Source organism: Nomascus leucogenys, chromosome 13 (assembly GCF_006542625.1).
Source record: "Nomascus leucogenys isolate Asia chromosome 13, Asia_NLE_v1, whole genome shotgun sequence".
In the NCBI taxonomy this organism is placed as follows: domain Eukaryota; kingdom Metazoa; phylum Chordata; class Mammalia; order Primates; family Hylobatidae; genus Nomascus; species Nomascus leucogenys.
In genome coordinates this window covers 66791417-66804692 of record NC_044393.1, presented here as the reverse complement: position 1 = coordinate 66804692, position 13276 = coordinate 66791417, and the positions used below count along the sequence as shown (strand labels likewise).

At 38.6% G+C, this 13276-nt stretch overlaps 1 protein-coding gene across 4 annotated transcripts in view; it reads left to right on the top strand.

Annotated features, from left to right (window-relative positions):
* CTTNBP2 (cortactin binding protein 2) overlaps window positions 1–4622 on the top strand; it is a 164494-nt gene extending 159872 nt beyond the window's left edge. For 3 of the 4 annotated variants that reach the window (XM_030825556.1, XM_030825553.1, XM_003261241.3), the window contains one exon: window positions 3516–4622. In XM_030825556.1, coding sequence (XP_030681416.1) covers window positions 3516–3761 — 246 coding nt within the window. In that variant the 3' untranslated portion in view covers window positions 3762–4622. The remainder of the gene's footprint in view (window positions 1–3515) is intronic. The other variant, XM_030825554.1, reaches the window with a different exon arrangement.
* Window positions 4623–13276: the final 8654 nt, after the last annotated feature.

Here is a 13276-nt window from a genome sequence, read left to right as displayed (position 1 = left end):
TATATCTTTAGAGGGATTGAGATGCCTTCATGTAGCTTTTTACATGTTCCTTTTTGACATGTAATTTACTACTCCCCTGTGTACTCCTTCCCCGTAGAACCTTCTCTCTTCACCTGTCACAGTCCTGTGCCTCTTTAAAGACTCACCCCCAGTGCCACCTTCCCTACATGTTCTTTTCCTCCTGCCCCCAACTTTCCCATCTAGAGGAATTACAGTATCTTCTTAGCTTCTAGTAGATGCTGTGTATTGGATGAATTGCTCTGATTTACCAATTCTTTAAGGCTAAATAAAACTTACTTTAGGTCAGTGCCTTTCTAAACGAATTAGTTTAACATGCACAGCAACATGGATAGTAAACGTTATACATTTAATACAGAGAATTTGGGGGTTTTAGCCCAAGAAGCATTAAACACCTGTAACTCTCCTGCTCCTAAACTCCGCTGCCCCCAGGCTTGACTTCCAGAGTGTCAGGAGCACTTTTCAGGCAGGACGCTGTGCATCGGTCACTTGCTCTATTCTTGCACTCCTGGCTTTGAATTGCTGTGGCTCACACTAAGCCCAAGTGATTCTCCATGTTCTTATCCTACCCCCTTCCATTCTAGCCTCACACTTCCAGGGACTGACCAAACTACATTTTTTTAGTTGTTCTGGGTACTTCTCAGTACTTTATTTCATGTGGACATTTCCTGCCTCAGACCATGAAGGTACACTCCCCTCTCCATCATGTTGCAGGTACAGAAACAAACTAGAACACAGTGTATGTCTCCTTTCCTTCCTCTGGGCCATGGCATTAATTCTGTGGGTTTGACAATAGCAAAATTAAACAACTCTCCTCACCACCGGATTCTGTATAGCAACTAGCTGTTATCCTTATTATAATGCCATATTTCATGTTTTCTGAATACTATGTATGTGTTGAATTTGCTGGTGTTTTAGACCAAATTACAAGTTGTAATTGGCCTTAGTAGGCCCATGACTAAGTCCCATTTTGCAGTCTTAACAGTAATTTCTTGTTAGGAAAAATGAGATTGGATCATGGTACCTGCACTGTTTTTACAGTTGTGACTCTATCACCATCCAACTCATGGCAAGCAATTGTAACTTCTCATTTTCTTCCTGGTAACTTGACAGCATAAGCATCTTTAACAAAACAAAAGCAGAACATACTAAGCAGATTCGCCCTTAACATACCATCAACTACACATGAGGTGACGAGGATGGACTAGGATGTGTCCCCTCACCAGATGTAGCTCAGCCTTTTTCCAGGCTTCCTTGGACGTAGTTAAAACCAAGCCCATCTGTTGTTTTGTCAGGAAGCTCTTGCCTTTCTAAGCTAGCTTCTTGCAGTCTAGACTTCTCTTTCCTTTCCCTGTAAATGCAGGTGGCCTGGACCCCAGATTTGTCCCCTCTTTATTCTCCATTACATATTTGTTGTTTCAGTGTTTTTATATTTTCCCAAACCTCTAGCCAAGTATATATTAGAGTTACATTGCTGTTCTACTTAAGATTAGCTGAGTCTGAAAATCTTGACACCAAGAGATTTCACTTTGGTGATTTAGGGGTAGTTTAATGGACATTAAAGAATTAGGACTTTAACAGGAAAGTAAAGGAAAAATAGGGTTTAAAGGGGATTGGAGCCAAACTTTAAAAGAACTTTAGTGACATGCTTTAAAGTTTGGGACCTGTTCTATGCAGTTAGTGAGGACTTATCCTTTACCTTCCTATTTGCACCAGCAAAGCCATAATTCTCTGCCCATTTTGTGGGTAACATTGGATTAGGTTGGTGAGGAGAGAGAAAGGCAGCTGCTAAAGGTAACTGAGGATTTCCTGCTAAATTCACTGGGAGAGCAGCATTAACCAGTAATGAGCCACGTGGAAAGGCTGTAGAAATGAGTAGTATTGAGGAAATGCAATAAATACAGTTTTAGAAAGAATTTGAAGTGTGGCTGGACATATAGGTGAATTAGTGGGGTGGAAATGCAGGAGACAAATGAGGGCTAAAGAAAGAACTTTGGGAAATACTCTGAAGGGAAAGATTATCAACGTGTGACTTATAGAGGGCTAAGAAAAATGCTACCATTTAGGACAGCAGTCCCCAGCAGTTTTGGCACCGGAAACTGGTTTCGTGGAAGACAATTTTTCCACGGACGTGGGTAGAAGGTATGGTTTCCAGATGAAACTGTTCCACCTCAGATTGTCAGGCATTAGATTCTTGCAAGGACTGGGCAACCCAGACCCCTCACTTGCACAATTCACAAGAGGGTTTGTACTACTATGAGAATCTAATGCTGCTGATCTGACAGGAGGCAGAGCTCAGGTGGTAATGCTGGCTTGCCCCCGCTCACCTCCTGCTGTGCTGCCCAGTTTTTAACAGGCCATGGACTGGTCCACAGCCTGTGGGTTGGGGACCCCTGATTTAATTGCTCAATGGAGAAAAAGGATATTGAGAAGTTAAGCTAGGGGTTCTTAACTTTGGCCGCAAGATTTTTTAAAATCCTAATGTCCAGGCCATACCCCAGAACTATTAAATATGAATCTCTGGTAATAGGGCCCAGCCAATGACTGTTAAAGTTCCCCCCGGTGATTCCAATGTCATGTGAGATACCCAGGAGAATGCAACTGCCAGGTGAAGCCAGATTTTCCCTGTTAAATTTTAGTTTTGTTTTAAATCTTTTAATGGTTATATTGCTGTTGGCTGCATTATTACTTTTGAAGAGGAGAAGTTATCAAGGTCAACTCCTTCAGAGGCATTCAGAGTAGCTCACTTAGTAGGAGTCATGTCATGTTTGTTAGTTTGCAGAATTTAATGCAATGTAGGGAAAACACCTCGGGTGAAAGTTGGGAGACCTGAGGTCTTGTCCCAGCTTCACCACTCCGTTCACTGTGGGCAAATCATCTTACCTATCCAGCTTTCAGATCATTGACCAGGTAATCATAGGAGTTCTGAAACAAACACTAGAGAATTGATAACACGCAGCTTTCCAAGTATGGAAGATCTTGAGCGACCTAATCATAGATGAATGTAGGCTCTGCTAGGGAAGGAATGTTTCTCTTATGTTTTCTCCTACATCATGCCCCTTGATTATTGAGTAATAGTTCACTTTTAAGACTTGAAAGTAGAAAGCAGAAGAGTTAGGTGACTTACCCAAGGTGACGTAGTTTGTAGAGCTACCCACAAATTGGACGATTCCAATTTGGTGATTTCCTCATGCCTGTAATTTTGTGAAGTTTCTGTTGGTAAGGAGATCGACACCTTAGCACTTGATTCACTGACTCCTGTACTTAGGAATTTTGTGACACCAGACAGGGACTAATGAAAATCATGCAGTAAGTCTATAGGAAATTAATTACTCAGCTTCTCCTCTCCATTTTCTTTTGATTTTTCACAAGAACCTGTAGTTGGAGAGAGAAACTCCTTTGCATTTGCTCAAAGAGGAGGCAGGGGTAGGGCTCATAACAGAAGTTGGTAACAATGGCAAATGTGATAAACTTGTGTGGTTTCTTGTCTCTTACAGGAGGTTAGTCCTCTCAGCAGCCATCAAACTACTGAATGCAGCAACAGTAAATCAAAGACTGAGTTGGGTGTTTCAAGAGTTAAATCTTTTCTTCCTGTTCCTAGAAGTAAAGTCACCCAGTGTTCCCAGAACACCAAAAGAAGCAGCAGCAGCAGTAATACAAGGCAAATAGAAATCAACAACAACTCAAAAGAAGAGAATTGGAACTTACACAAAAATGAACACCTAGAAAAACCTAACAAATAGGCCTGCCTACAATATTAACTTCCTCTATTTCACACAGAAACCAAGGACAACAAGATATAAATACCTTTAAATTGATAAAATGTTTTCACTGTAATATAAATTATGAGTGCGGGACCACTATTCAATTTTTTTTGTAAAGAATGTATTTATAACCAACATTTTGTTGCTTTTTTTTTTAATTCTGTAGGATTGAACTTCAATACCAGGAAGTTATGCCAACTTTTCAAGTAGTTTTATAATAGAAAAATTGTAATAGTTTTAATCAAGATGTTCAGGGGTATTAAAACAGAACTGTGTACTGTATATCTGTATGTATGTATATATGTATGTATATTTAAGGAAGTCCACAAGTCATACTGCATACATGCTACAAAATGTGGATAACTTTGGCTTAGATAACATGTACCATTTTAAATGGAGATCATAATTTTGATGGGGAATGACTAGAATGGGGCAATAAATCATTTCTAAACAGTTATTTTCCATTAAAAGCCATATTAAGTATTTTGCTTGTTAAATTCTAGTTTTATGTTTTTAAATCTCTTAGTGGTTACATTGCCATTTGGTAGCATCATGTATATATTTATGCTTATAAGTTTGCATTATGACTCCTGTAAAATATGAAATTATAATGCAATAAAAGTGTTATCTTTCTTACAAAAGTTTTGTACCTAAGTGGATATAAATAACTGCATAAATGAATAAATTCAGAATTAACTCCTTCAATATTATTTCTAGTAGCACAACTGATAATAAAATTGATATTTTCTACAAGTGTTACTTCTAAAATTACAGACAAAATTACTTATACGACTCAGTTAAGATGCTTTGACACTGAATAAAATATTAATTTAGTGAAATAATTTTGCTGTACTTTTTATCTATAGCTCTTTGTTGTCTCTGCAACAGATAATTTGTGTTCAATTTAGTAATGCTCATAAAACTTGCCCTCCCATGTCAGTATTTCACTAGCTGTTCACAACAAGACTCAATCCTATTAGAAACATCTTAAATACTTGAATGGAGCACCAGGGATTGGGTGCTCTGAGCTAAAACACCTTCCTTTTTTTTTCATAAATACCAAAAAAGTATGATTTTGTACCAAGAATCATTTACTTGTCTAAAGTCATTGAAAGCCTTTTTTTTGGCCAGAATGGTTATTTACAATGAAGTATACATACCTGCATTGTATTGCTGTTACAAAACTGCACATACCTTAAAAATAACAATATATAGTAAAGATTATGTCACTAATCTTGAGAACAAAACTGAATGCCCTCAAAATCATAGATCATATCTAGATTCAGGTGGCTCTAATGTGTTTTTTCCTGCTCACATACACCTGCTTAGATTATATGTAATTTGATTTGTTAGTGATAAGGCATTGTGTTTTATATTAGTAGCTTTTCTGAAGATAAAGATCCCATTAGTGTACTCAAGAACTAGAAGTGAGAAAACAAAACCAAATTTGGAATATCTTATTAAGATGACTTGTGGTAATTGATCCACGTGACTGTCAGTAACATTCAACAAATGCACTTTTTGTAATTGATGGCAGACTGTAAGATGTCTAAAGAGGACATTTAGAACAGGGCTTTTTTTTTAAGAGGATTTTAAAAGTTGCTTTATTTTTATTTTATTATACTCTAAGTTTTAAGGTACATGTGCACAATGTGCAGGTTAGTTACATATGTATACATGTGACATGTTGGTGTGCTGCACCCACTATAACTCGTCATTTAACATTAGGTATATCTCCTAATGCTATCCCTCCCCCCTCCCCCCACCCCACAACAGGCCCTGGTGTGTAATGTTCCCCTTCCTGTGTCCGTGTGTTCTTATTGTTCAATTCTCACCTATGAGAAAGAACATGCAGCGTTTGGTTTTTTGTCCTTGTGATAGTTTGCTGAGAATGATGGTTTCCAGCTTCATCCATGTCCCTACAAAGGACATGAACTCATTTTTTATGGCTGCATAGTATTCCATGGTGTATATGTGCCACATTTTCTTAATCCAGTCTATCATTGATGGACATTTGGCTTGGTTCCAAGTCTTTGCTATTGTGAATAGTGCCACAATAAACATACATGTACATGTGTCTTCACAGCAGCATGCTTTATAATCCTTTGGGTATATACCCAGTAATGGGATGGCTGGGTCAAATGGTATTTCTAGTTCAAGACCCCTGAGGAATCGCCACACTGACTTCCACAATGGTTGAACTAGTTTACAGTCCCACCAACAGTGTAAAAGTGTTCCTATTGCTCCACATCCTCTCCAGCACCTGTTGTTCCCTGACATTTTAATGATGGCCATTCTAACTGGTGTGAGATGGTATCTCATTGTGGTTTTGATTTGCATTTCTCTGATGGCCAGTGATGATGAGCATTTTTTCATATGTCTGTTGGCTGCATAAATGTCTTCTTTTGAGAAGTGTCTGTTCATATCCTTCGCACACTTTTTGATGGGGCTGTTTTTTTCTTGTAAATTTGTTTGAGTAGAACAGGGCTTATCAAATACAGGTATAATACCAATGGGTCATTATAACAATTTAGTGAGTTACAGCCAGCATTAAAAATTAGAAAATGTCAGAGTCATCTTTTATTGTCTCACAGTCAATACAAGAACTGTGAGACTTTTGTTTCTATCATGTGGATGTAGGAATGTATGTATATGTGACACAATATATAACTGTGGGTCATGGTCAAAAAATCTTTGAGAGTCAATACCCTATAATGGCACCTAGTGTTGGCAGTTCTTAACTGCATTAGTTAAGTGGGGGCTGCATTGAGGGGTCATATAGTCTTTGGTGGTAAACAGCCTTGGGGATTAATTAAGCACTGCCATTTATTAGCTGTGTGGCATGAGACAATTTTTTTTTTTTTTCGAGATGGAGTCTCTGTCACTCAGCTGGAGTGCAGTGGTGCAATCTCAGCTCACTGCAACCTCCACCTCCCAGGTTCAAGCGATTCTCCAGCCTCAAGCTCCAAGTAGCTGAGATTACAGGCATGCACCACCACGCCCAGCTAATTTTTTATTTTTAATAGAGACGGGGTTTCACCATGTTGGCCAGGCTGATCTGGGACTCCTGACCTCTCAAGTGATCCACCTGCTTCGGCCTCCCAAAGTGCTGAGATTACAAGCATGAGCCACTGTGCCTGGCCAATCTTTTTTATTAGGTTTTCTCTGTAGTTACAAAAAATAAATAATGGCCGGGTGCAGTGGCTCACGCTTGTAATCCCAGCACGTTGGGAGGCCGAGGTGGGCGGATCACGAGGTCAGGAGATCGAGACCACGATGAAACCCTGTCTCTATTAAAAAATACAAAAAATTAGCCGGGCGTGGTGGCGGGCACCTGTAGTCCCAGCTATTCGGGAGACTGAGGCAGGAGAATGGCATGAACCTGGGAGGCGGAGCTTGCAGTGAGCCAAGATTGTGCCACTGCACTCCAGCCTGGGCAACAGAGCAAGACTCTGTCTCAAAAAAAAAATAAAAAAATGAAAAATTAAAAAACAACAAAAAAACCTACAGGTTGTCCATGAGTGTTAAAAGAGATAACGCAGTAAAGCCTTCCTAGTTGCCTCACACATTCATAAAATAAGGAATCAATATCTCAGAACTTTTTATGGTATTCCATATGAAGCAAATTTTAAGGATCTGAAGTTAGAGCAATACAATAACAGTAGGAGACTTCAATATCCCGCTTTTAACAATGGACAGATCATCCAATCAATATGGAAATATTGGACTTAAACTACACTTTAGACCAAATGGACTTAGATATGTACAGAACATTTCCTCCAACAGCAGAATATATTCTTCTCAAGCACACACAGAACATTTTCCAGGATAGGTCATTATTAAGCCACAAAACAAGACTTAACTTTAAGAAGATTGAAATCATATCAAATATCTTTTCTGACCTATGGTATGAAATTAGAAGCCAATAAGAAATTTCAGAAAATTCAAAAATATATGAAAATTAACATGCTTAACTACCAATGGATCAATGGATACATTAAAAGGCAAATTAAAAATATTTTGAGACAAAAATGGAAACACCATACCAAACCTTATGGGGTGCAGCAAACCAGTTTTATGAGGGAAGTTTATAGTAATATACATCAAAAAAGGAAAAAGATCCAAAATAACCTAAATGTCATAGCTTAAGATGTTAGAAAAGCAATCCCATTACTGGGTATATACCCACAGGATTATAAATCATTCTACTATAAGGACACATGCACAAGTATGTTTATTGCAGCACTGTTCACAATAGCAAAGGCTTGGAGCCACCCCAAATGCCCACCAACAACAAACTGGATAAAGAAAATGTGGCACATATACACTATGGAATACTATGCAGCCGTAAAAAAGGGATGAGTTCATGTCCTTTGCAGGGACATGGATAAAGCTGGAAACCATCATTCTCAGCAAACTAACACAGGAACCAAACACTGCCTGTTCTCATAAGTGGGAGCTGAACCACGAGAACACATGGCCACAGGGAAGGGAACATCACACCCCGGGGCCTGTCGGTGGTTGGGGGACTAGGGTAGAGAGAGCATTAGGAGAAATACCTAATGTAGATGACGGGTTGATGAGTGCAGCAAACCACCATGGCACGTGTATAACTATGTAACCTGCACATTCTGCACATGTGTCTCAGAACTTAAAGTATAACAATAATAAAAAGAAAACAAGGACAAACTAAGCCCAGAGTTAGAAGAAAGGAAATAAATATTAGAGCAGAACATTTTTAAAAAGTTATAGCATTCCAAACCTTTTCAAATTGTAATAATTCACAGATGCTGGCAACTATATTATGAAAATTGGATTTTAAACCACGAGTGTATAAAATAACTAATTCATAGAAATATCTAACTGAAAATTAATAACTACAACACTTCAGCAATTTTCAATTTCATTCTATTTTAAGAGATTCTCCAAAATAGACTAATACATTTTGTAGTTGTTTATGTAAAGGAGAAAACAAGTAGACTTTATAAAAGCTAGTTATTAGAAGTAGCCAATTTTGATCGACAAGTTCAATTTTTCACAAATATAATATGTTTTGTGAGCAGTTAATCCTTAGTGAGCATTAAATTCAGTTGACTAGCCCCAGGCATCACTTTAGGCATCACCTTATTTAGGCATCTGTTCTTAACAACTAAGACCCATTACAGAAAAGTCACTCTCTGAAGTAATGTGATGCTTTCTAAATTCTATCCCATCCCTTTGCAAAATCATTTTATTCAGATAACATTCTACAGGTGTCAAAGGAGGAAATGAGTGAATAGATATCCTCTATCAGCCTGGTTTTGACCATGAATACATATGTTTAGTTGTGTATCAAGATGCCCATTGAGTGTTAATTTGAAAGAGAAGACTGGGAAACACACTGAGAAGGAATGTGCAGTTACTTGCCATATCTAGTCTGTCTTTCATAGTGAAGCACTCATATCAGGAGTTGCCAGCTCAGGTTCTGGCCACGGAGCTAACTACAATGACACTTAACATCTCTGGCTTTAATGTCATCATGGTAAAAATTCAGAGTGTTTTTCTGCCTCCTAGAAAAAACACAATGGAAAAATAAAAAATCCTGTGAGTTTTTCCAATATATCCTGATACCTTATAGTAAGGGCATCAGGTATATATATCACAAAAGTCATTTCGTTTGTAATTTAAGGAAATCAAGAATATATTTCTCTAAGCTAATTCAAATGTTCACATCTGCTCAGAGTGGCTTCAAACCTTACTTATTCATTAAAGTAATATTGTGCTAGGGACTAGGAATAAAGCATTAAGACATGCCAGGCATCTTCCATCTTATTAGGGCTGAGACAGTGAGTAAATAAACAAATAAAGCAAGATAATTTCTCATTGTGTATGTTCTATAAAGGAAATCAGTATAGTGATGTATTAATAATACAAAGCACTTGGTAAAGATCATAGAAGGAGGATTACTTTAGAGTAGAATGGTTCAAGAAATGGTCTTCAGGGATCAGGATATGTAGCAGCCAGGGTAAACAGCATTGGCAACTCTTCTTATGGAAAAATAGACAAGTGACAAAATACAGACAAATTACATTAAATTAATGTAATTAATTTACATTAATTAATGTAATTATTAATTACATTACAAAACATAGACAAATTACATTAAATTAAAAACATCACACAGCAAAGGAAACAATCAACAGAGTGAAGAAACAACTTACGGAATGGAAGAACATTTTTGCAAACCACATAGCTGATAAGGATTAATATCCAAAATATCTAAAAATTCACCTCAATGGCAAGAAAACGACCCAATCAAATGGGCAAAAGACCTGAATAGATATTTCTCAAGAGAAGCCAACAGGGATATGAAAAATGCTCAACATATGAATCATCAGGGCAATGCAAATTAAAACCACAAGGAGACGTCACCTCACACCTGTTAAAATAACCATTATCGAAAAAGACGAAAGGTAACAAGTGTTGGAGAGGATGTAGAGTGACCCCTTGTACACTGTTGGTAGTTATGTAAATCAGTACAGCCGTTATAAAAAACAGTATAAAGTTTCCTTTAAAAATTAAACATAGGCTGGGCATGGTGGCTCATGCCTGTAATCTCAGCACTTTGGGAGGTTGAGGCAGGCAGATCATGAGGTCAAGAGATCGAGACCATCCTGGCCAACATGGTGAAATCCTGTATCTACTAAAAATACAAAAATTAGCTGGGTGTGATGGCATGCACCTGTAATCCCAGCTACTCGGGAGGCTGAGGCAGGAGAATTGCTTGAATCTGGGAGGCAGAGGTTGCAGTGAGCCAAGATTGCATCACCGCACTGCTGCCTGGCGACAGAGCGAGACTCTATCTCAAAAAGTAAAAAAAAAGAAAAAAGAAAAAGAAAAATAGAACATAGGATCCAGCAATCATACTACTGGTAGGGCTATTTCCAAAGGAAATGATGTCAGCATGTCAAAGAGATTATCTGTACTCCCATGTTTACTGTAGCACTATTTACAACGTCCAAGATATGGAATCATCCTAAGTGTCTATCAACAGATGAGTGGATAAAGAAAACATGGCATACATACAAAATGGAATGCTATTCAGTCTTAAGGAAATCCTGTCATTTGTGACAACATGGATGAACCTGGTGGACATTATGATAAGCAAAGTAAGTCAGGCACAGAAAGACAAATACCACATAATCTCACTTATGTGGTAGAATCTTTAAAAAATATGAACTCATAGAAGTAGAGAGTAGAATGGAGAGGAGATTGGGAAGGTATTGCTCAAAGTGTACAAAATTTCAGCTAGAGGCTAGGCATGGTGGCTCACACCTGTAATCTTAGCACTTTGAGAGGCTGAGGCAGGTGAATCTCCTGAGCTCAGGAGTTTGAGGCCAGCCTGGGCAACATGGCAAAACCCCATTTCTACAAAAAATACCAAAAAAAATTAGCCAGGTGTGGTGGTATACACCTGTAGACCTAGTTACTTGGGAGGCTGAGTTGGGAGGATGGCTTGAGCCCAGGAGGTGGAGGTTGCTGTGAGCCAAGATCATGCCACTGCACTCTAGCCTGGGCAACAAAGCCAGACTCTGTCTCAAAAAAAAAAAAAAAAAAATCAGTTAGAAGGGAGAAATAAGTTCAAGAGATCTATTGCACATCATGGTGACTACAGTTAATAATAACATATTGGCCACGCACAGTGGCTCATGCCTGCAATCCCAGCACTTTGGAAGGCTGAGGGGGGTGGATTACCTGAGGTCAGGAGTTCTAGACCAGCCTGGTCGATATGGTGAAGCCCTGTCTCTACAAAAAATACAAAAATTAGCTGGGTGTGGTGGCGGGCACCTGTAATCCCAGCTACTTGGGAGGCTGAGACAGGAGAATTGCTTGAACCCAGGAGGCAGAGGCTGCAGTGAACTGAGATTGTGCTACTGTACTCCAGCCTGGGCAACAGAGTGAGACTCTGTCTCAAAAAATAATAATAATAATGTACTATGTTTTTGAAAATCTCCAAATCTACAGATTTAAAGCAATCCTAACCAAAATCTATGCAGGAATTTTTGTTTTTAAAAAGTCATCAAGCTCTTTAAATACATTTCTTCCCTTTTAATCGGGATTTTTTGGTGCGTCTTCTTGGTTTTCTGAAATAAAAATAGCACACAGATATTCAAGTCACTCTGACTTAGAGCTGAATTCTTTCTGTGGTGACCACCCATTGATTTGGGGCCTTTTATTCTCTTTAGGAAGAGAAACAGCCTGACCAAGTTTATTTGACTTTCAGATCTCTGTGCTAAGGGACCTAAACAATGATCTATTTTCTTCCTAACAAGTCCTTCAGGGGGTATTTATGTCCAAATATAATAATATTTCCACCAAAATATTTTTTAAGGTGGAAGCAGCTTGAGTTGGTTTTATCAAACGAGTTTATTATTCAGAACTTCCTGACAATTTACTTTACCTGGTCATTTTCAAGACTGGCTTTGTGAGTAATGAAATTGGAACTAGTGTAATATGCAGGCTCTGTGTGGTGTAATTTGAGAGGCAAGGTGTGGTGTTCCTGCTACGCTATCCTTCTCTTCCTTATTTCTGAATTGCATTATTAGAATGTGATATATTACATATTTTGTGATACGGTAAATAGAGAATTGAAGTAGTGAAACTCCTCCCTGTTCTGCCTGTGAGTGATTTGTGTCATTGACCATGTGACACTTTCCTGGGCCTGGGTTTTTAACTTGGAACTAAGGTAGCTTCTAACTCCAGAACTCTTTGCTTCTGTAATTTATCAGGCACATCTCAAATAGTTCCAATTTCTTTTCCTGCCCACATGCTGAGGGAATGCAATCAGAATCCTGCATTTAGTTAGAGGGAAGGAATCAGATACAACTGAGGAAATGGGGCCTTTAAAGCTCAGGTGATGCCCCCAGGTGCATGCTGTTATGGGGTAGGGGGGTAGTGACCAAGGACCTGCTGGAACAGAAGTGGTGAGCAACAAAGCCAATGGAATATGGGCCAAAAGCCGGAAAAGCGGACACGAGGGCAAAAAAGCAACACAGGCTGAAGATGAGCATTTTGGTAAAGAGACATTTCATTTGGCTAGTCTTAGCTGAGTCCAGGAACTTTAAGGGGAAAGAAAATGTTCCAAATATTTACTACCAACCAAACTCTGTCAGCTGCTTGAAGGCGACGTCCATTCATATCTTACTCATTTATTTTGGCTTCCAATACCTAGTACTATCATATACAAGTACTATAGGAGATATATGTTTGACAAGAACTATAAAAATATGATGATCATGATGATCATCATGATATAATGGTGGTGTCCTAGCCTAACCAAGAACCCATTTCAGTTCAAGTTACTCTCAATTAAATTTGTGAGTTTTTCATTCTCACCACCTCCACCACCACCACAGGTATCTACATGTCTATTATGTAGGCTTTTAGAACTCTTGCAGTCACATTGCATGGAGTAAGTGGGTAATAGGAGGGCAAAAAACAAAGAAATAGAACTG